The 24,230-nt window shown below is 42.5% G+C and overlaps 1 protein-coding gene across 7 annotated transcripts in view; it reads left to right on the forward strand.

Moving 5' to 3' along the window:
- The window catches only part of IFT88 (intraflagellar transport 88), a 134,310-nt gene that overhangs the window by 92,240 nt on the left and 17,840 nt on the right, over positions 1–24,230 (forward strand). For all 7 annotated transcript variants that reach the window (XM_040447981.1, XM_040447982.1, XM_040447983.1 and 4 more), the window contains 4 exons: positions 3,428–3,480; positions 5,062–5,127; positions 8,595–8,701; positions 16,435–16,501. In XM_040447981.1, coding sequence (XP_040303915.1) covers positions 3,428–3,480; positions 5,062–5,127; positions 8,595–8,701; positions 16,435–16,501 — 293 coding nt within the window. The remainder of the gene's footprint in view (positions 1–3,427; positions 3,481–5,061; positions 5,128–8,594; positions 8,702–16,434; positions 16,502–24,230) is intronic.

A 24,230-nucleotide genomic window follows, 5' to 3' on the forward strand; every position in this document is an offset into this window, starting at 1 on the left:
AACCAGCCGAGCCCCCCTGGCCGGGAGCCTTCCTGAGCGGCTCCTGAGGGTGAGGGGTTATTACCTGGCTGCACGGGGTGAGGGGGCCCCACTGCTTCTCAGTCACATTTCCAGTCTGTTTTCCTTTTTATAGTTTCGTGCTTTACTGCTCCTTCCTCAGTGCCGGTGACCCCAATTCTTGAACACTTGTGGTGCTTTGCAGGGAAGATCTGAGCACCTCTCTCTCATCAGTATGCTGCTGGCAAGCACTTGAGTTTTACCTTTCTTTGCCCTCCTGAAGTCAGTTTCCATTTTTTTTTAGTCCACCATCCATCATTTGTATATGGTTTTATATGGTTTGAGTTTGATCTGACATAGAGTTTATCTTTCTTATTCTCCTTTGTTTGGGGAGGTTAATTTCCAGAAAAGACATTGTGCAATAAGAGATTTTTTTTTAATTTTTTAATGTTTGTTTATTTCTGAGACAGAGAGAGACAGAGCATGAGTGTGGGAGGGGCAGAGAGAGAGGGAGACACAGAATCCGAAGCGGGCTCCAGGCTCCGAGCTGTCGGCACAGACCCCGACGCGGGGCTCGAACTCACGAGCTGTGAGATCATGACCTGAGCCGAAGTCGGCCACTCAACCGACTGAGCCACCCAGGCGCCCCTGTGCAATAAAAGATTTTTAACTATGCCATCTTTAATGCAGAAATCATGACTCTCAGATGGTGCTTACTTATTCCATGTGTGGAGATAATAATTCTTCTCTGAGACAGTTTTCAAACTGCATTCCTCATTGCTTTCTGGACGTGTGACATAAGGGATTTATTCAGGATATTATGCTGGTAAATACTATTGGGACAATAACCTTAGGCATAGGATGCCCGTGTCTCAGTTTCTTTTCCTTAAAGGTGAACAGATAGAATGAATTCCTACCCGAGGCCACTTCCAGTTCTGAAGTTCCATGATTCTATAAAGCCAAGTCATTACAGATTTAAAAGACGTAAAACCTTTAGTTTGTTAATACTGTGCTAGGCAATTTATAACCAGTTTGCTGGTTTGGAGGTGGTGTTATTCTAAATCACTATCTCTTAAATGTGCTGCCTGTAAATAGTAGTATTTTTCTCTGAGGATTGAGGAGAGGAGTAGGCATCCACTGAAGAAATAAACTTGGCTTACTACTTATAAACTAGGTTCTGATGGTAAGACAGATAAAAGAGACAAACCAAAACAATTAGGCTTGTTTGCTGTTGTGCAAAACTATCCTGTCCTGTATTAATAGTGTCTGGGCTCTCTCCAGTTCCTAAAACTATCAGTACGAACGTGGCAGCTTAATTCTGAAGGTTAATAAATTTATCTCATGTCCTAAAGACATGAGACTGCACTTCTCATACATGAAAGCTTCTCGACTATTATAATGCATAAAATCTTTTGCTGATCGTCTACATCAAATCAGTGCCCAATTATGTATGCTAATGGAAACAAGCAATGTCACAGATCATCTGTAGTTATGATCCACTAGAATTACTAATCCAGAATATTACCTAATACCTTATTAACATTAAGTCACTGAGCCCTGTTCTTCCTCTTTACTGGGCTACTTTAGTGGTTGAAAATAATGACTCCGTTTTCCACATGAGGATGCACACACATTCGTGCACGCACTACGTAGCAGCTGCTCTGGTGGCTGTCTTTTCCATTTCCCAGTAGGGGGCGTTCATGAAATAAGGCTTTCCTGAAGAAGAGAAGAGAAGTGGTTATAATAATCACTAATGTTTATTATTTAGATACACTGTGTTACGTAATCCTCACAACTGATTTATGATGTGGGTGCTGTTATTCTTCCCACTTTGTAGATGAGTAAACATGGGCACAAATTTAAGTAACTTACCAAGTTAACAGAGTGTATAGTGTACCAAACTAAAAATCATAATCCCAGCCTTTCAGGAAATTATAAAGACACATACTTGAATATGTAAATGAGGAATTAATGATAAATGATCACCCAGCATATATCAGGCATCAGGCCAGGTCCTGGGAACACAAAAGACTCTGCTGCCCTCAGGAATTTATAGTTTAATAAGGTATTTGGAAACATAAATAAGACTACAGTATAGTAAATGCAGTGCCAAAGAGATTCTAGGATGTTAGAAGAGTCCACAGAACAATCTAATCTGGTCTGGCAGGGAAGTGGGTCATGAGGTTGGGATGAGCCTCCAAGTGGAGGTGACGGTGTGTGCAAAGATCAGAAGTCTAGAAAATGCAGTGAATGCAAAGGACTCTGTCCTCCCGTTTGGATTTGCTGTAGCATGAAATGTTGGGCAGCTCCCCATGGAAGTGGAGTTGGTGAGGTAGCAAATGGCTAACAGTGGATGAACTGGATTAGGACTTTGGAGTTACCTTGCAGTTGGAGGGGAGGTGATGCATTTTAAAGAGGGAAGTAATGTAGTTAGATATGTGTTTTCTTTAGATCAAAGTGGATGGCTTTGTAGGGAGTGGATTTGAGGTTAAGTAGCTTGTCCAAGTAGTAGGGCTGTGACCCTGATCTAATAAGACTCCAGAGCTGGTAGGTGTGCCATCAAATTGAGTGGGAGTGAGGCTGTCTCTGAGGCCATCAGGTAAATAGAAGGAAGAGTCTAAAAAGAAATGAGAAGCACGTTCAATTATCCCCTAGTCTTTCATTTCTTCAAATCTTATTTTCCTAGGTATTTGTAACAGTAGTCTTTAGAAATCCTGGTCGTTATTATTTATTTTATAACAGAAATTTGGAGCACCTGGGTGGCTCAGTTGGTTAAGCGTCCAATTCAGCTCAGGTCATGATCTTACACAGTTGGTGAGTTCGAGCCCAGCTCGAGGGGCAAAGAGAGGGAGACAGAGGATCCAAAGCAGGCTCTGCTGACAGAACACAGAGCTGCCTGCCCTCCGCTGCTTGCCCTCTCTCAAAAATAAACATTTTTTAAGAAAAGAAATCCTTTTCTTTTTAAGAGGAAAAAAAGAATGAATATAGTTCTTTTTTACTCTACCTTTGGTTGAAGCCTAATTGTTCAAACACAAGGTCAACAATTGCCTCATGGGTACAAACTTCGCAAGCCTAAATTTCTAAGTCTTAGGTACTAAGCCAAAGTATAACATTACGGCAAAGGTAATGATAATGTTTAAAATAGATCACAGTGGTCTTTAGCCAAACAGGTTAAGTGGTTCACATAAAATCTAAATAAAGGTGTGAACCAGATTGAAGGACTCTTAAATTTTCTAATATACATATGATAGGTAATAATGAAGGAAATTGTATATATGCTACTTTCAATAATAAAGATCTAATTAGAGGTCAAAAAGTATTTGGAAAAATGTATTTGAAAGATAGTACAGATATGTCGCTTTATAAAACTGATCATCTCAGGTTATTTTTGTTTCATCTCTGATTTCATATAATTTTGTTTCTTTTATAGGCCTTCACAAGTGAAATGGCAGCTGATGGTGGCTAGTTGTTTTAGAAGAAGTGGTAAATGCTTTAACTTTATTCATTTTTTATCTATTTTGCTACTATCTTTTAGGTAATTATGCATAGAACTGTGTTCCAACCACATGTTTGTTTATTAAAACAGTGACTGTTGCTGACTAACATATTGGAAGCATCACTACTACCCACAGAAAAAAGTCATGCTTACAAAATGGGTCTTGGTCGTGTATTCCGTCCCCACTATTAACAGATTCGTTATTTTTCAAAGTTAACATGTAATCATTGGGTACGTTAAGTCACAGAAAAGTAGGCATTCTACACCCAGTAGTTTGTTTCCATTTTGTGTTCACCTAATTCTGAGCAGCGTGTGTGCCATGCCAAATTTATGAGACTGTCTCACACCTGACGAGGCTGAGGAAGGCCCAGAACTGCGACAACTGGGGCTGTAATTTTTTATACCAAATGCTACGCGGTATCTTCATTTGCGTTTTCAGTTAACTTTTTATTGCATCATGTACTGCTGACGCTTGTCCTGAAGTGCTGGACTCACCGTGAAGTGAATGATCTTGTTGACTCTTATCAGATATTAGGTAATGAGATGGACGTGAACAGATTTGTAGTCCCTCTTATAGAGGCCACAAATGATCCAGGAAAATAAATTCCTCAATCCAGGGGGAGCACAGATCATGACAGTGTTAATGATGTTGTCATCGTGTCTTGTAGGAGGTTTCTTTCTTTGTGAGCTCCTCTAGAATGGCATCAGGATATGTCCACAGGAGTCCTAAAATCATTTAGATCATTGATCTTTGCCGTTACTCTATTTCCTGGGGAACATACAACATAACTATATATTATACATTTTATGTGTATCAGCATGCGTTCTGAATTACCAATGTTCATTTCCTTGTCAGTCACATGTAAAGCGTACATATGTAAGAGGTATTCTGAGTGATTTCAGATAGAAACTTTCTTGTGTTAACTGAAGTACTATTTAGAAGAGAAGCTGACGTTTAATGAGAGCTGCTGGGTGCTTCCTGTCTGTTACATCGAATTCATACCACATGTCTGGGAGGGTCAGCACGGCTGGCCCTCGTGCATAGTGGGGCCTGTTGAGACTCATCGCTTGTTTACTGACATTTTAACAAAGATCTTTGATCCCACATTATTTTTCCAATTCTTTGTTGCTGTGAAGCTAAATTATTGTATTATAAAACAAAATGCTTTCTATAAATTTTTGAATGTTTCAAGATAAAAAAACTACCGAGAAAGGTTATTTTTCATCTTTTCCAACTAAGTGAATGACATTGAAATTAATGTTAGCTTATCACTTAGATGATTTTTAAAATTGTCAATTGTTCTTCTGAACTGATTTTTAATTTTTCGGAAATTCAATAGATCTTAATTTTTGACAACAATGTATTTTAAGCAGTAGAACTAAGTTTCTTTCAACCATCACCCGTTTACTCTCGCTCTCTTTTTCAAATTTCTTTTATCTGTACATTTTCTTCCAGAAGTTATATTAAGAATGGTTTATATATGCTTGTGGCAAACATGGAAGTCTTCTTAATGTTATTAATTTTTACAGTCTGTGAGTATGTTTTTTTCTCTTTTTCCTATTTACAGGTAACTACCAAAAAGCATTGGATACTTACAAGGATATTCACAGAAAATTTCCAGAAAATGTTGAATGTGAGTTTACATTTTATAACTTTAAAACTATAGGTGCTAACTCTTTATTGCCTTATGTATAATAATTATCTTTGCTATGGTAATTGCATAGATAGCTACCAGCCTATACTTTGTGACACATGTTTATACATGTGGTTATAGGATCAGAAAATTTGACTATGCGAGTACATTTTATAGAATTTAGTCTTTGATGGATTTAAATATACCACTGGGTTCTCTTCAGTAGTAAACAGATCTGTATGTCAAAGTTTTATGAAATTTGAAAAATAAATTTTGATTTATCATTGATTTGTTAAAGCTCATACTGTGGTATTTATAGAAAAGGCATTTTTAACTCTTCAGTTAGTATGCAACTTTTTGTAGTTGAAAAATACTTTGAGTTTATGAAAATAGAATGGTCATCTTGCTGATATGGATAGCAAATGAATTTTAATGTTACTTTAAGTTTAAAAGATTATGTTGATATTTTGCTTATTTTCCTTTTGTGAAGTTAGCTTTGTAGAAAATACTCATTTATTTCTCCATCTTGTTGCACAGTGGGTTTGATGTAACCTAAAGTAATAATGTGAAGTATTAATGGGAGTACCAACAACAAAATCATGATCAAGAAAAACACAAAGTAACCATATTCACATGCCACACACTGCCACTAAACAGTATTTGGCCCTGAATAGCCTTGCAGCTAAAAGAAAGAGAAAAATGTGATCAGTTATATAATCTTTTCTATTTACAAGGGAACAAAAAATAATTCCTTGGGAAGAAGAAAACGTTTTCCAACTCTTCATTTATGTTGCATAGCAGAGAGAGACAGTAGGTCGTTGAAAGCCGTGGCGGCTCCTTGCTTTTGTGACATCCCCTCAGAAAATAAAATAACATGTTTGAAAAGACTTTTTAATTTTGTCCTTCAGTGACAGTGAACACTAAACAATACATTTCAGTTCAGTAAGACAAATCTGTTCTGTGTCAAGCTTTCCAGGGGCCCCGCCTGAGCCAGGGATGAGACGTACTGCACGTTCCTTCGTTAATATTTTTCTGCATTTGGCTTTTGTGAAAGGTCAACAGCACAGGGCTTGGAATTAATGGCCTTTGGTGGCAGCTTCGGAGCAAGGGCTTCTCTAATGCCAATCAGAAGCAGATCTGTTAACTGACAAATGCCATCGGGACACAGGCTACGTGGAATTACTTGTAAAACTTTAAAAAGCACAGATTTCTAGCCCAACCTACAGAGATTCTCCTTTAGGTTCTCAGTGGACCCGGATAGCTTTCATTTCCTGTTTCTTTTTTTAAAAAGCTTTTTACGGGAATCTTAATCTCAGTCGCTTTAGGAAGCTTGGTGATTGAGAAATTGAGTAAGAGGTAACAGTACCATCTTGTGAAAACGAAGAAGCCCAAACAGGCTGCTGGGCAGATGGTTCCCCTCCTTGGCACCACTGACATTTGGGAGCAGATAATTCTGTACTGTGGGAGGCCACCCCATGGGTTGTAGAACGTTGTAGCAGCTTCCCTGGCCTCTACCCACCAGACGCTCGTAGCACGTCCACTGCCTCCTTACGAAAAGCAGAATGTCTCCAGACCGTGACAGGTGTCCCCTGGGGGACAGGATCACTGCCGGTTGGGAACCACTGCTGAAGTCATGGTACCTGTGCACTGGACCAGGAGAGGGACAATCTCCAAGCAAGTCCAGATTTCTTTCTTCTTTTTTTTTTTTTAAGTTTATTGACTTATTTTGAGAGAGAGAGGGAGAGAGCACGCACGCAGGGGAGGAGCAGAGAGAGAGAGAGAGAGAGAGAGAGAGAATCCCAAGCAGCAAGCAGGCTCTGTGCTGTCAGCAGGGAGCCTGATGCTGGGCTCGACCTCAAGAACCATGAGATCATGACCTGAGCTGAAATCAAGAGTCAGATGCTCAACTGACTGAGCCCAGGCACCCCCAAATTACTTTCTTTATTGAGAATTTAAGACTCGCTCTAAGGGGTGCCTGGCTGGCTCAGTTGGTGGAGCATGTGACTCTTGATCTCTGGGCTGTGAGTTTGAGCCCCATGTTGGGTGTAGAGATTACTTAAAAAATGAAATTAAAAAAAAGATTCACTCTAAAAATTAAATCTATGCCATTAGGGAATGTTCAAGATGCTTTTGGCCTGTATAATTTTCAAGACAAATATAATTAATAGTCTGCCTTAGGGGCACCTGGGTGGCTCGGTCGCTTAAGCGTCCGGCTTCGGCTCAGGTCACGATCTCACGGTCCGTGAGTTCGAGCCCCGCGTCGGGCTCTGTGCTGACAGCTCGGAGCCTGGAGCCTGTTTCGGATTCTGTGTCTCCCTCTCTCTCTGCCCCTCCCCCGTTCATGCTCTGTCTCTCTCTGTCTCAAAAATAAATAAACGTTAAAAAATGGTTTTTTTTAAATAGTCTGCCTTAACTAGAGCTATAGAAAAAACATTTGCACCCATGCACTATCTCATTTTGAGCACAGTAGTTTTCTGATAAACCCAGCAGGATAATACATTCTTAAAATATATTCTTCAGTTATCAAAAATAACTCTAAAGAGTTCAGAGAACATCCACCAAGAACAGTGACTTTTATTTCACATTAAATATTCATTCCTAAGGGGCACCTGGGTAACTCAGTCGGTTAAGCATCCGACTTTGGCTCAGGTCATGATCTTAAGGTTTGTGGGGTCAAGCTCTGTGTCGGGCTCTGTGCTGACAGTTCAAACCCTGGAGCCTGCTTCAGATTCTGTGTCTCCTTCTCTCTCTGTGCTCCTTCCCCACTCACACTCTGCCTCTCTCTGTCTCTCAAAGATAAATAAATGTTAAAAAAATTTTTTTTTAAATATTCCTAAACCATTCTTTCTGAAGATAGGTAGGTAAGAGAAATAATTAAGCATTATTTGTACAATATATGTAAATTACTTCCTTATTGTGAATTATTAAGACAAATGTACACATAGGCAATTTATATAATAACATGTGATATTTTAAATTATTTTAGTACTACTCCTTTTGCAACATTTTAGTGGTCATGAATTGCTGACTTATTTACAAATTCTTAGGGAGGATGCTACAGTGTTGGTAATATAGCACTGTTCCAGCACTATCAATGTGGCCGAAAGACAGATGAAAACTCCTAGGAAGAGAAAGACCAAAAACAAAATATCTAATAGATTGGTAGTCATAAGTAGAGGAAAGGAAAAGCAGATAAGGAAATAAAGAGTGTGGGAAGGGCCCTAAATGTAGATGATGTGGTCTGTCCTGTGGGCAGGACAGGTGGAGAGAGTCCTCCCTGTAGGTCCTCTTTCAGGGAAGTCCCTTTCTCTTATGGCCAGTGAGTACAAAGTATAGGTTAATTTTTGATGAAAACAAATACTGTTTGTGAGCATCATTCCTCCTTGTGTCCCAAAAGACGGATTCATTGATTTCTTATACTTTCAACCCTACAGTAATATTTTTCTACATCTGTTTTTACAATTTAGGTCTGCGCTTCTTGGTTCGTCTCTGCACAGATATTGGATTAAAAGAAGTTCAAGAATATGCAACAAAACTTAAGAGATTGGAAAAAATGAAAGAAATAAGGGAACAGGTATCACATATGGGCCAAAATCTACTGTCTGTTAATTTTCAAAATGTCAGCCTTCTGTAGCTCAAATGAGTGACGCTGGGTTCTTCTATCAGTAAAAAAAAAGTTGAAATTTTTTTCTGCTATGACATAAAAGGAGAAACAACTAATATTCTAGTTTGAGGATAAAATTCTATCAAGAATCAACCCTTTTTTTTTTTTTTTTTTTTTTTTTTTAAGTTTCTTTTTGAGACAGAGAGAGTGAAGCGGGAAGGGGCAGAGAGAGAGGGAGACAGAAAATCCCAGGCAGGACAGCATGGAACCCGACTCAGGGCCCAACTTGGGGTCCATCGCAGGGCTCGATCCCACGAACTATGAGATCATGACCTGAGTGGAAATAGAGAGTCCACCAAGAGTCCACCAACTAAACCACCCAGGTGCCCCAAGAACCAGTTCTTAACAGGAGGAAGTACAACAGAGTCAGCCTACTGTAGTGGATGGTTGGTTACTCTCAGACAGATCGTTGTAACTTTCCACAAAGCAGAATAACTTGCAGATTAATTTACAGAATTAATTTCAGTTGGAGGGCCCTGTGGCCCATGGAAATTAAGAGGAAATCATATAACAATAGTACCTTGTCTTTAAGCTGTTTCATTATGTAGCAGACCATGGCTCTGAGAATAGTATTAGTATGCATGGAAGCTTTTTAAGTTTTATTTCTGTGTTTCATGCAGTATGTGGAATAGCAGTGTTCTCATTTTTACTTTTTGAAGAGAATAGTCTCCCCTAAGTTTGAGCCTAGAATATTTAACATGGTCTTTGAGTGTCTGCCTTAAATAGAAAGAAAATACATTCTTTAAGGTTAGACTTTATCAAGAATTTAATTATCTTGGATAATTAAGTCTAAATTCCATATTTGCTTTCAAAATGTGGTTAACTTTAAATTGTCTTTGCTTTGAAGATGTGATCTGATGGTTTTAGTCTTTATTCTCTTGTGTAAAGTATCAGTTGTAAAAGGATTATGAACATGACGTAGATTTTTACCTTAAAAATCCTATAAAATACCAACTTGTTATTAATGCGATGCTAGGGTATATAGTTTAAAACCTGCTGTCAAGACCAATTTACTACCATATACCTACTGGTAAATCAGGTAACCTGCGTGCAAGTTTTGTAAAATTAAGCAGATATAAATGAAAGTTCAAATTATCATAAGTGTCATCATAATCACTGCTAAATTTGTCCCATTAAGAAGAATCCAAAAGAAGTATATATCTCAAACCAAGAACATTCTTTGGAGCTTAAATTAGTTGTAAAGTTACTTAGTATAGATCCATGGAGGTATGTGGAAAGGGTCACATTCTTAAGACTTCTGACGTTTCACCATCAGGAGTTTAAGTTGATGCCGAACAGAGAACACACAAAAAAGACAAACTATGGATCGTGCATAATACACTCCTCACAACTTACAGCCTTAAACAGGGCGACTGGCATCTCTGGTTTAGCAGACTTTGGTGCAGGCTCGTTTTACACAGTAAGTAGCTGCCTTGAACTCCTGGGACTTGTCTTGCAGCTAGCTCACAAGGGATCCTAACTCCAGCTGTAGGAAACCCCGATTCCAGGGAGTCCCTGGGGAATGAACTTGAGGGATAAATACCAAAACATGGCCCCTTTAAAAAGATGCAGAGTTGCTTCTGAATGATTTTCTTTTCGCCCAGTTTCCCCCATGTTGGGTTGCATCGGGTCGATATTGTGCTCTGGTTTTGGTCTTCACAGCGCTTCACCTTTACGTTGACGTCCTGTCTCCCTTTGCTTTTTCTTTTCCCTCGTCCTCCTTCCTGTATGCATCCTCTCTCTGTGGTGTCAAACTTTTTCTTGCTCGGGCTATTACGGGGCTAATATTCTTGCGGACTGTTGGTTCTTACTACTATGAATGAATATGTGAGTTACACTGAGACTGCTTTTCCTTTGTGATGAGTACTCTGCCGATTGATTCCTCTCCCATCAAAATATTTATATATTCGTTGAGTATAGTCTACTTTTATCTGTTTCTCTCATATATCTGACATCCTTGCACTGTCCTCACTAAAATAATTCCCTAATGACTTAATTAAGAGTACTTTAGTGGGGCGCCTGGGTGGCTCAGTCGGTGAAGCATCCGACTTCGGCTCAGGTCATGATCTCTCGGTTTGCGAGTTCGAGCCCCATGTCAGACTCTGGGCTGAGAGCTCAGAGCCTGGAGCCTGTTCCAAATTCTGTGTCTCCCTCTCTCGCTGTGCCCCTCCCATGCTCATGCTCTGTCTCTCCCTGTCCCTCAATAATAAATAAACATTAAAAAAAAAAGAGTACTTTAGTAAAATCATATGAGTTACTATTGATGCATTTAGATCATCCAGTGTTTCTCTTACTTACTCAAATTATTAATGTCTCAGTGAGCTTGAGCAGTGCCTCTTTTGGTAATATTATGTCACTGCTCTCACTGTAATCTGTATAAAACCCAAGGTCACTTAGATGTCTTCTCTCATTATAGCTTCTTCTTAATATCTTCCCTTAAATGTTACTGCTTAATCTTACTTGAAAGTGAAAGTCACAGCCCTCATCCACAAAGTACTCTCTTTTCAGTGCCCTTGGAATCAGTTTCTCTGTTCTTTGGTACTCCTCATTAAATCTTTCTCACTTATGTTTTGCTTATAAATGCAAAGTGGAGGGGTGCCTGGGTGGCTCAGTCAGTTGTGTCCAACTTCGGCTCAGGTCATGATCTCATGGTTTGTGAGTTGGAGCCCTGCATCAGGCTCTGTGCTGACAGCTCAGAGCCTTCTTTGGATCCTCTGTCCCCTCTTTCTCTGTTCCTTCCACACTTGCTCTCTCTATCTCAAAAATGAGTATACAAAAAAAAATGCAAAGTGGAGGAGAAAAAATAGTGGAAAAGAAAGGTCCTAGGAAGAAGAGACTAAAAGAATTCTCACTATTTGAGAGTTAATTTCTCTTTTAATTGTTGTGTGTTCAATTTCAGTTTGTGTTTCTTGAATTGTGAGCCCGTGGGGCAGAGCATTCTATTTCCTGGCCTGCATAGTACATAAAGCACTATTAGTTTCGAAGCAAAGTATAGTAAATAAACTTCTGAATCAAGGGCACTCTCCTTTTCTAAATTTGAACTTAAAACTTCTTACTTTTTCTGTGTGTTTCTTGTTTAGAATCTGCCCCCATGCAGAAACTTAACATCTTTTGATGTAATTAGAATTTCTTTATGTAATTATTGTTACATAAATTGTTACATAAATTGTCTGCATAATACAATCTACTATTATACAGGTAGATATGTCTTGATTTCTTTAAACATTTATGCATTGTTAGATATCTTTTTTAAAGTCAGTAACTCTCTATGACCACTCTAATTTTGTTGTTTCTTCCTGAAGAAGAGCACTTCCATATTGTGAACTGGAGACAGTTTGTGAAACAGACATGTAATTGAAAACAGGAAGGGGCACGTGGGTGGCTCAGTCCTTTAAGCTTGGGACTCGACTTTGGCTCAGGTCATGATCTCATGGTCAGGAGAATGAGCCCATGTGGGGCGCTGTGCTGACAGTGTGGAGCCTGCTTGGGATCCTCTCTGCCCCTCTGCCCCCTCTCTCAAAATAAATAAATAAACATTAAAAACAATAGGAAAGCAGGGATATCCGAGATAATCACATCAAATCTTTACCTGGAGCTGCTGATAGGAAAACAAAGTGGACCCCCAGTCTGTGTCCCTTCCTTTCCTCTTGAAGTGCTAATAATGGTACAAGTTTGGCAGCAGGAAGGAAAAGACGTGAAGAGGCTGGCTGAATGTTTGTGAATGATGCTAGCACTCTTCGTGGTTCTGGTTACAGTTTCCCCTTCAATTCTACGTGGTAACATCTGCTTGCCGAGACAGTAAAATAGCAACAGCTAACGCTTACTGAGTGCGTGACGAGTACAGGCCCTGTTATGAACATTTTATGTGTAACAACTAACTTAACCATTGCCGTAGTCCTAGGATGTTGGGTATAGTTTCATTATTACTTTTTTTTTAACAGATGAGAAAACTGAGAACCATGGTGGCTAAGTCCCTTCCTCTAGGTCACACGGCTATTGGGGGCAGCCCTAGGCTTCAAATCCAGGTTCCTAACTACTGTGCCTTACCACCTTATGAAAAGTAGGGGAAGCAGATGATCCAAATAATTATTTTCAGCTGATGTATAGTTCTTACTTACTCTGCACTCAAAAAGTTGGTAAATTAAAATGGCAAAAGTATAACTCCATAATTTGATTAGGATGGGGGTCTCAAACTAGTGCTATTCAAGCGTGGTCTGTGGGCTAGTACAGCATCAGAATCACTTGGGCACATCTTAGAATTACAAAGTTTTGGGCCCCATCCCAGACCTACCGAAACCCTACCCCAGAGTTAAATTCAAGAATCTGCATATGTGTTTTTAAACAAATTCTCCAGGTATTTTTATTTTCACTAAAGTCTGAAAAGCACTTGTGTAAAGTTTATGCTCCCACAGGGTCATCATGCAAATGATCAAATACCAGCTCAGGATATGGAATCTGATATAAGGGAGGGGGACAGGAAATAGATATAAATAAGGTCATGGATTTTTAAAAATTGTTTAAAATGGGAAAGGTTTTATGTAAACCTAAGAAAGAGAGATAAATTGATTCAGGTTTATGGGAGCCAGGATAGTGTATCTCCCTGAGCCCCTAACTCCTATTTTAAAGGAGTTAAAGCCAGAAATTTATTTATTTAGACTGGTTTTTCAGAGAACTTCTTCTCTTCCTTGAACTTTTATGGAAAAAGAAGACTGTTCTCCCCTTGGTGCTAAGAGGAATATTTTACACACTGTGTATTCATTAGTGCCATCTGTGAGCAATTCTAAACACTGGGCTGTTGGCCAGGCAAGAAAGACCTACTGTGCGTGTCTGGCTGCTGTGGGCCTGGAGCAGTGTGAACAGGCAAGAAGGGCCTACAGTGCGTGTCTGGCTGCTGTGGGCCTGGAGCAGTGTGAACTGGCCCCAGGAGCTGGGGGCCTCATAGAATTGCTGTGTTTTAAAGATGTTTTGTGTTTCTTCTTCTCTGAACACACAAAAAAATCAGCTTCCAGGCATTCTGCCAAACTTAACTCTATGTCTGGAAAAGAACAAAATGGGAAGAGCAGGAATTGAAGACTGAGCAATCGAAATACAAAAAGGAAGAGAAAAACATCAGCCGAAATGCAAAAGATTAGAGAAGAGAGAGAGTATGCAAGATTCAGTGTGGTGGAGTTCATTGATTTTCAGCAGCAAATGGGTGTTCAGTTGGAAGAGAATAAAAACCCACGTTCTCGGGGCGCCTGGGTGGCTCAGTCGGTTGAGCGTCCGACTTCAGCTCGGGTCATGATCTCATAGCTCATGAGTTTGAGACCCGCGCTAGGCTCTGTGCTGATGGCTCAGAGCCTGGAGCCTGCTTCAGATTCTGTGTCTCCTTCTCTCTCTGCTCGCTGTCTCTCAAAGGTAAATAAACATTTACAAAAAACCTAAAAACCACATTCTCTACCCACGGGAGAGTGGTGAAGGAGAAGGACCAGCAGGCGGGACCCTGAGTGTGAGGAGGGCGTGGGTGCTGGTAAGCACACTGAGTGAGCAGCCACCTGGGTCACAGGGGAGTCGCCCTAAGATGAGAGTGGAGCTGAACCCTAAGGGGTGAGTCGTTGCTGGAAAGGAGGTGAGGAAAGGCATGGCAGGCAGAGGAGGTACCAGATGGAGGCTGGCCCCTCCAAGGGATGCAAGCTGGCTCTTATTCACAAAGTACGAGGGGCAGTCAGTTTTCAAAGATACAAAGGACTGAATGTGGTGTATTGAACACGTGCTTGCTCCATGGGCCGTGCGGGCGGAGGTTGAGCCAGCAGTGGGGCTCTGGCACCGTCGTGTGCTTACGTGACATGTGTCCAGCAGAGCACGGTGTCCTGGGAGTAGGAGAGAAAGAAGAGAAGTCGTTGAATCAAGCCAGGTTTTAGGTTTCTCTTGGTGAGTGGAGCAGAGAGACGGGTGGGCAAGCAAAGTGTCTGGAGGTCCTGACGTGGACGTACTTCAAGTGCTGGGGTGTTTCTAGGCTAGAAATAAAGTGAGTATTCAGGGGATTAATTAGGAAAAGATGGACGAGAGCCACAGGATTGGGGAGTTCTAGATGGGAGCAAGGAACAGGTGGAATGGGGCGAAGAATGTGGTGATCGTGGAAAGTGCTCACTTTCCTAAATTGTCCTGTTCTAAACGTATGGTCACTAAAGAAACTGCAAGATCTTTTCTCACATTTGATTTGAAAAACTTTCAGTTCACACAGGCATTTGTATCTATGAGTTTATTTTAGTATCGTATAGGTCTTTTGGATATGCTAGAAATAATCTTCAGAAAGATGAAAAACAAGTTTTGAAATAAAATCTGATTACAGACATTAAAATTTTTATTTTGTTATATCATCTTTAGATTTTCAAGAGAAGGGGCAAAGGGGAGAGATGGGGTTTCAAGGGAGGTTTCTTTTTAACAGAAAAAATTTGGGCATATTTACATATATTTGAAAGTACTGAGTGTTTCATTTTAGAGAAATGAGTTATTGAAATTTTTTTTCTTCCTAGCCGATCACAATGTCAGTAACCTCTAATCTGTGATCTGATAATTCAAAATTCACTGGGGAATAAATAATTTGTCTTTTGAATCAGATATGAAATTTTGCTTATATTATTGAAGATCTAAATAAGGTACCAATCTATGTTTAAAATTTTAATTTAGTTGTGGAGTAAATAATTATCAAAAGCTGTCTGACTCTCTTCACTAACTACCCTGTCTCTCTAAACTCAGCATTAGGCATATGAGAATCTGGCAGTATGACTTGAGACAGATTCAGTGTCAATACAAAAAGTATAACTCCTAAGCAAAACACAAAGTAACCGTAAATTGCTTCAAAAAAACCTAAGAATGTCACAGCTTGGAGATATTTCTTATGTTTTAAGGGTAAGCTTGTACCTAAGAAAGTGGACTGTTAAGCAGATCTTAAGCATTTTGTGAGATTTTAATAGTTCTTTTATTATAGAGGTTGAATTTCAAAGTTTACCTTTTTCCCCCCAAAATAGTTCAAGTCCAGCCATTACAGAGTAAAACTAACGCAGGATATAGCCCTTCGGTGGGTTCCCTCCTCCCCTCCCACCCCCCGGGTCTAAGACCTCAACCTTCACCTCAGGATCATATTTGCTTTATGAGCAGTGGTTACGCTGCACCTGAGTGCAAGTGCCCCCTGGGTATTTACTAAGGCCTGAGGACCCTGGTGGAGGGCAGGCTGGGAACCCTTTGTTCACAGAACAACTTTGTCTTTTCTCTCATAGAATCAAGGTAAGGAGCAGTGTGCACCCAGCTCTTAGGAGAGTAGGAGCAGTAGGTCTTAAGCGCTACACAGTAACGTTAATTGAAAAAAATCAACATTTAGGAGCACCTGCGTGGCTCAGTCGGTTAGGCACCCGACTCTTGACTTTGGCTCAGGTCACGATCTCACGGTTCCTTGAGTTCGAGCCCTGCGTAGGGCTCCACGCTGACGGTGTGGAGCCTGCTTGGGATTCTGCCTTCCTCTCTCTCTGCCCCTCCCTTGCTCTCTCTCTCTCTCTTTCTGTCTCAAAGATAAATAAATAAGCTTTTTTAAAAAATCAGCGTTTAGTTATATTCACCTTCAAGGGAATATCATTCCTTCTTTTAAACCCGTCTTCTTGTTCTAGCGCGTAAGGTCTGGCAGAGATGGCGGCGGGGGCTCCCGCAGCAGAAGAGAGGGCAGTGCCGGCAGTGGTGAGTATTTCCTGTTTCCTTGACGTACTGGATTTGACCGACGTCTAGCACACGGGCGTCTTGAAACATCTTGGATAATCAGAAAGAATGCCTTTTGTTCTGTACGCAGTAAAACCTCACTTACTCCAATTAATTTTGTAAGCATTCTGTTATGTGAATGATGGTGAATGTCAGTGGATTTTGCTTCTTCGGTAAGCATACCTGTTTTTGCTAAGTGGTTAATAAATAAGGTCATGCTGAATAGATTACCATAGATGTCCATGCTAATGAGGTTTTACTGTGTTACATTTTGTTAATTTACCTTTTAGGGCAGTGCGATGAGAAGAAAGATGGCCTTCTAGAATGCTGGCAGTGCTGAGTATACTTTAGTGTAGAAATCGTGCCAGTCTGGGCATTAGGAGACATGATTCTAGTTCCTGTCTTGATCACGACAGCCGTCTCCCTTTGGACCAGCCACATAAATGCCGTAGGCTTTAAGTGATTTCTAAATTTGTTTGCATCGCTCAGTTCCTTGACTTCGACCACTTGTCACAGCATTACTTAGTAACCAGGTTGTTAAGTTTTCCTTCCCGTTTTCCTCATCATCAAAATCTGCCTTCTCTGTCCACGTCAGAGGAATAGTATAAGTTAAACTTAGTAGAAATTTGGTGGTCTTAAAGAAACGGATCGGAAAAATAAAGGCTAAATTGGGATGTGTAAATACACGTACATTCTCTCGTATCTGTACGTAGCACTGTCCTGCAGACGTGACCCGGGTCCGTGCCCCCGCCCAGCTCCACCCCTCCTCTCTTTGTGATGTAGGCGTCAGGGCAGAGACAGTGTAAGGCGTAGTTCGGGTAGGCCTTTATTTCATTCATTCGCAAACGTTTATTAGATGCATACCAGGTGCCAGATAAAGACTGTGCTAAGTGCCAGAGACATAGGGATGAGGAAGACACGGTCCCTGCGCTCAGGGAAGTTAAAATCTAGTTGGAAGGACACACAGGTCTCAGGCGCTGCTGAGAATGCTACTGACTTTCCTGGGGATACAAACTGCAGCTGGGGCAAAGATTCTTTCCTGAGATCTGAGCTCTGCTTGGCCAGATGGGTTTAAGCAGTTACGATCATCAGGGGCATCTCGTTCTAGCAAGACAGTTTGATTCTCTGAGGATCAGTCCGGCTTTTCCAGCTGAACCTCACAGTCCTCCCCTGTTTACCCTCAGGTCCCAGGAGTAGTTACCCACGGCCTCAGAAAGTAGCAGCTGCTGCCTGCAGTCTGTGTCCCACGCACGCCAAGGGTGGTTTGCCGAGTCGAGGAGTAGCCATTTCCTACCTCGTCAGCCCCCCCCCCCCCCCGGTGGTCGTGATGGGCGTTGACGTTCCCATACTGTCCCCTAAGCCTCAGATGTGGCCTCCGCTCTGTTACCCCTGCCCCACCCCTGCTTCAGTGTGTTCACCCAACTCTCTGGGGTTGGATTTGACTGAGTCCTGGGTCCGAAAGATCTGTCCCAGCAGTTCTCATAAGCGGGCGACGGCCAGGCCGGCCTGCAGCCTCTTATCCAAAGTCTGTGGGGCCAAGCGTGTCGTGGACTTCAGCATCTTTTGGAGTTTAGAAACCTTCTGTGGTGCTTTACCCACATATAATGCCCGTAGGGTGCACCTCACAATCAGACAGAACTGTTACTGATTCGGGAAAACACATGGGTAATTACACTAAGGTTAAACAATGGCTAAAAATAGCTTCAGGTCAAGTCGGGCTTTATGCCCATGAAGTTTACGTATTGCCACCTGAAACCTTGGCTTTCCGAGCTCTTCGGAACTGGGAGTTTTGGAGAGGGATCACGGACTTGCATGTACCAGCAATGTCCCTAGTGGCGAAGGGTCGGCACACAAGGCTGTGGGCATCAGCTGAGAGGAACGTGGAAGGTTCAGCAGACGTCTCGTGGCTGCTGCTTCATCCTTGCTCGTAGGAAGCAGGCGGCCTGTGATAGGAGCTTTTCTTGAAATTGAGTGTCCCTTCAGGAGTCATTGTCTTGGTAACCCTAGCGAAGTGTTAAGTGTTTATCGAAGTTCTTTATTAAAGCTTATTAAAGATGGATTGACCATCTTCCAAGTTTTTTACACTTCCCTCTAAAAATCTTAAACTCAGAGGCGCCTGGGTGGCTCAGTCACTTAAGCCTCCGACTCTTGATCTGGGCTCAGGTCATGAGCTTACGGTTTGTGAGATCAAGCCCCTCGCTGGGGGCTTGGGGCCTGCTTAGGGTTCTCGCTCTCCCTGTCTGCCCCTCCCCCCCGCACACATGTACATGCTCTCTCAAAAAAAAAATCAACTTTTTTTAGTGTGAGATTCAAACAAAGTAATTATAAAAAAATCAAAATCTGAAGTTCAGAGTCACCAGCCAGTCCCTCCCAGAACGACTCCCAGCAGTCTTGTATTAAGTTCTCAGAGCCTTCTCTGGTAATTCACAAGCTTGCAGAATGTCGCCAGTGTTAGCCTCTAGACCTGAGCCTGAGTTACCCGGATGTCTTCAGCTTGAAGTCTGCTTCAGAAACATCAGGACCTCCTAACAGGATGCCAGGGCGTGCCCGGTTGGTGCTGAAGCGGAGCCCGGAGGACAGCATCCCCAGTTCCACCCCAAGAAACTCTGCCCAGACCGTCGTCTGCCTCTCACAAACATCGGAAGGATCAGGGTGTGCCTCAGAGGCCACTGAGGGGCCAGACCCCCCGACACCGAGAGTTTTGCTCAGCCTCCCGAGGTGACCTCTCCCCAGTGAGACTCCTTAAACCACACCGTGTCTCAGAACACACGCAGCGCCTCAGCTGGGCCTGGCGCCTCCACCGCAGTCAGGGTCAAGGTAGCAGAGGCAGACGGCTGAGGCCGCCCGGGATCTGACAACCGAGCGCAGAGAGGGAGAGGCCTTGCCGTTCCAAATTCGCCTCCTGGCCCTGGCCCTGGCCCTCACCCCCTGCTGTTTTCTTGTTCAATCATTTTTCCTTTCTCTCATCTATTCCATTTCAGTCCAACACAAATAGTCAGTCCTAGTGCACAAATACGCCTTATCCTCACAGGAGGGAATTTTGGAGTAGAAACTGTGTTATTGACACATCTTTACGAGCTGGGTGTCATGGTGCCTGGTTCTCTTGGCACAAGTTTAAAGTATTAAATACTTCCTTTTCAGGGTCCTTGCTTGCTTGCTTTCTTCCCCCACCATTTGACGTTTTGTTCCTTATTTCCTGGTCCCTTGAGTTACATGGCATCCCAGACTTCTTCATTCGCTCCTGCAGCCCGAATTCGATGCCTCTTTCAGTGACCTTGCTGGTTCCACCGTAACACTTTTTCGAGAATCGCGTCTTCTGCCTTTTTTCTCCAGCTCGTGGCACAGGCCACGGTGCAGGCTGTCCTGGCTTTGAAGTCTGAACAAACCCTGCTGTGGATGCCTCTCTCACTTCCTCTTTCCCCTCCCCTCACGGGCCCTTTCAGAGCATCCAGCAAGCACGCTGCAAATGCACCCTCACCCCCTCCGGCCGTCTCCCCGCCACTCACCGTGTGCATATGGCCGCTTGCCTATTTACTGTAACCCCACATGTGACAGGCCCCCGTCTTAACCATCTTCCACCTCTACCTGTGAGACCTCAAGATGCACATTTCTGTCTTTATGTGGAAATATTTGGCACTTCCGTCCGGGTGAGGCCCACGGGTCAGTTAGTGGAAAGGAATGATTTCCCAAATGCATTCAAAAGAGGCCAGCCTTAAGCTGCTAAAGTAAATGCCGTGCCTACAACTAGATTTTTTCAAGTATTGCCCGGGAAAGAGGACCATAAGGAATTTACATATCGGAATATGTGAAATAGAGATTTCTGAAATGATTAGCAGGAGTCCTTGAAAATTGTCCTTTTTTAAGGGCGCCTGGGTGACTCAGCCAGTTGAGCGAGCATCCGACTCTTGATTTCGGCTCGGGGCATGATCCCAGGGTCTTGGGATCGAGCCCCGCGTCAGGCGCTGAGCGTGGATCCTGCTTGAGATTCTCTCTCTCTGCCCCACCCCCACTCGCTCACATGTGAGTGAGTGTGTGCTCACTGTCTCCTCTCTCACTCATACAAAATTTCCAAAAAAGAAGAAGATGTTCCTTTTCTTGTAGATCAGGCTGGTCCCACGGCAGCCTTACTTTTGCTGTTATTTTGTTTAATGAGCCTCGGCGCCCATCCTCTTTAGTGGCTCTCCAATTTGAGCACGTGTCAGAGTCACCGGAAAGGCTTGCGAAAACAGTCGGCTGAGCTCCTAGGCCAGCATTTCTGAACCAGTCTGGGCCGTGCCCAGGAATTTGCATTTCTGACAAGGCCCCCGCTGATGCTGATCTTAAAGGAGATATTACGAGAGTAAATGTGATGTGGTGCATGTAGAAAGGTTGCTGCTGCCATTACCACCAAATGTAACTTCTTAGTAGTGGCAGTCACCCAGCCTCTGGCCTCATGCCCTCGCTCTGTCACTCCTGAGTGTACTACCCTGGGAGGTGGTTTGAGCTTGAAACGAACTTAAAAGTACATGCACGCCCATGGAAGGGGCTCAGTGCAAATACTCAGTGCTGAGGAGCTATTATTGTTATTACTTGATTACGAACTGCATGGAAAGCAATAGTGTCTGGTTTAGAATATTGAATATCCATTCCAGGGTTTTCAGTACTTTAGTTTGTTTTTGTAGAATTAACCTAAGATGAAATGAACTTGTTTTAACTGGTTGAAGTAGAAACGCATTACTCTTTTAGGTGCCAAATGTGGGGTTAAGGTTTTAGCTGTTCAGTGCCAAAACATCAAACAATTCAGAAAAAAAGGCACGCTGACAGTCAACTCACACAAAGAGAGCTGTATTCGACCCGTTCCAAGTCTCCAAGGTCAGCCTCTGTATGCTCTGCTGGATAAGCCAGATGAGAGGAGGAATCCTATGCCTGCCTAGTGAGCTGGCTTGCATTGAAAGGCCAGGAAACCCGCAGAACGCATCTGCTTCTCATGTGTGTCTGTCCTCGGGAAACAAGAGTGCCTCCTTATAAGGCATCGTCCATTTCAGCATGATGGTTGCATCTTGTGACTTGAGCACTGTGTTTGTCATTAAGGTTTCATTTTAAAATCATTTTTATTTACTCTGTGTGATAATAGTTTGCTACATTTTTTCATTTAATTTTTATCATGTCTTGGGTGTGAACTTTTGCTGTGAAAATGTATCTCCTAATTTTACACAAAAAATAATTTTATAATGAAAACGAGTAGGATGATATGACCCAGTGAAAAGAAATTTCCTTTAAGGTCAACTTTTTGAGGAACCTATCTTTTATAAAGTACACTGTAACCATGTTCTAGTTTTAAAAACTGAAGTTTTAAGATTATAGTCCAAAGACGAGTACGTTTTTGACCAGAAGACCTTCTCACAGTTTTGCGAGCCTCAGTGGTGTCACAGGCAGAGGGAAGAGCTCATGCCTAGTGCCCACCGCCTCCGGACGAACGGAAGATTACGGCCTAAGGAGGTGAGGCAGGAAAAGCACATGGGAATACACCTAAGTTCAAAGAATCCAGTCAGCAAAATGTAGCTGATGTCTAGGAAGAAAGACAGCGAGTATGCCCGGGGCAAAAAAGCCCAGAGAAGCCAGAGGCACTGAGGGCTCTTATTTCTCAAGACAGTCACTCCTGTCTGGTCCAGTCTCCCCCCACTTACCCCAGAAAGCCAAGGAGCAATTCTGCCGGATTCCCCGGAATGTAAGCATTTGGAAGCTGATACGTAACACAAAGCGAGCTTCGGTAGCAGTGAATGTTGCCAGAGGGTCGATAGTGCTCACTGCAGCACCGAAGCGTTCTCTGGGTCACAGATGGTGAAGAGGTCCCTTTGTGTCAGTCTGCCTTGCTGGTGTCCCCTGCTAATGGACCGCCTGTTTTCTGGTACAGGGATTCTCTGAGCCAGGGGGTCGGCACACTCTTTCTGTGGAGAGCCTGGTGGTAGAGAGCTGGGGCTCCGGGGCTGTACCTGACACTTGCTGTGTTGCAAAGGCAGGCACGCAGAGACGACAGGGAAGTGACCGAGTGCGGCTGGCCTCTCTGAAGCTTCAGCTTTGGACGCTGAAATGTGAATGTCATATAAATTTCGTGGGTCACAAAATATTTTTCCCAGCCATTTAAAAACGTACAAACTGCTCTTAGCTCACTAGATGTTCAAGAACAGGGATGGGCCAGGTTTGGCACCCACACTGTAGTTGTGCTAAATCTTGTTTTCTTGCTCCAGACCAGACTCTCCATGAATATCCCTGGGGGTGACAGGTGGGGACCCGGGGGTTGTCTTCTTGATCAAAGTACTGGTTTTAGCTATCTAATCCAAGCATGCAGCTTGTGCAATAGCCATAAGATTCTGTGTCACTGAACGTTTCCTCTTAAAGCTGTCTTAGCTGTCTTAGCCACCTCCAAATATGTGGCCCACATATTAACAGAGCGTATGAGGTTTTGTGTCTTCAACAGAACATACTACTTTGCTCTGGCCCTTAGCTTATTGTCCTGCATTTGAGGTCGTTGTAATTAATTCCTCAGTGTCTGTGGACCCTTTTTTCCAAGTCACTGCGTCTTACATTATCTTGAGCACATTACTTAATCTTTTTGTCACAGTTTCCTCGTCAGTAAAATGGGACCAAAAATAGGACCTACCTAATAGGTTACTGAGAGGGAGAGATGCATTAATGCATAGAAAGCACTTAAGACAGGGACATCTGGGTGGCTCCGTCGGTTGAGCATCTGACTCTTGGTTTCGGCTCAGGTCATGACCTCACGGTTTCATGGGTTGGAGGCCCACGTCAGGTTCCATGCTGACAGTGCAGAGCCTGCTTGGCATTCTGTTTTCCTCTCTTTCTGCTCCTCCCCGACTCACGCTGTTTCTGTCTCTCTCAAAATAAATAAACTTAAAAAAAAAAAAAAAAAAAAGGAAAAGAAAGGAAGAAAGCACTTAAGACAGTGCCTGACACAGAAGGCACCTGATACGGGCGATTCCTGTTTGACCAGGGAGACTGTGGGCAGTATCTGAAGTTCTGTTGTCCACATCTGTGTATAGTGAGGGGCCACTCCTCACCTCTACTCAACATGTGATCTTGGAGTTTGTTACTTTCAGTGTTTTTCCTACCACCACAAGATCACACTTATCCATGCGTGAAGATAAATGTCAAGTGTACTTCTGTCTTACCGTAGAGTTTATAGAAACGTGTTTTTTGGGGTTTTTTTTTAACAGAAATACTAGAAATTGTCTATACAAGTGAGTGTTGGTTTTTGAAGTTACCAGTTTGGAAAACTGAGCATTTATTCCAATAATGCTGTTAACCAAAACATTCATTAAAAAAAAAAAAATCATGAAACTCTTCTTTTGGGATTTCCATCAGAGGCAAATTACAAAAAGCACAGGAAATCCAATCTAAACATTTTACTGATATATGTAATATATGTATTCAAATCTGATAAAATATATCAAACAAATGTATATTATACATATCTGTAAAATATATATACACATTTTATTTATTTATTTTTTTTTTTTAATTTTTTTTCCAACATTTATTTATTTTTGGGACAGAGAGAGACAGAGCATGAACGGGGGAGGGGCAGAGAGAGAGGGAGACACAGAATCGGAAACAGGCTCCAGGCTCTGAGCCATCAGCCCAGAGCCCGACGCGGGGCTCGAACACACGGACCGCGAGATCGTGACCTGGCTGAAGTCGGACGCTTAACCGA

This window comes from Herpailurus yagouaroundi, unplaced genomic scaffold (assembly GCF_014898765.1).
Source record: "Herpailurus yagouaroundi ecotype Mexico unplaced genomic scaffold, PumYag 197, whole genome shotgun sequence".
Lineage (NCBI taxonomy): Eukaryota > Metazoa > Chordata > Mammalia > Carnivora > Felidae > Herpailurus > Herpailurus yagouaroundi.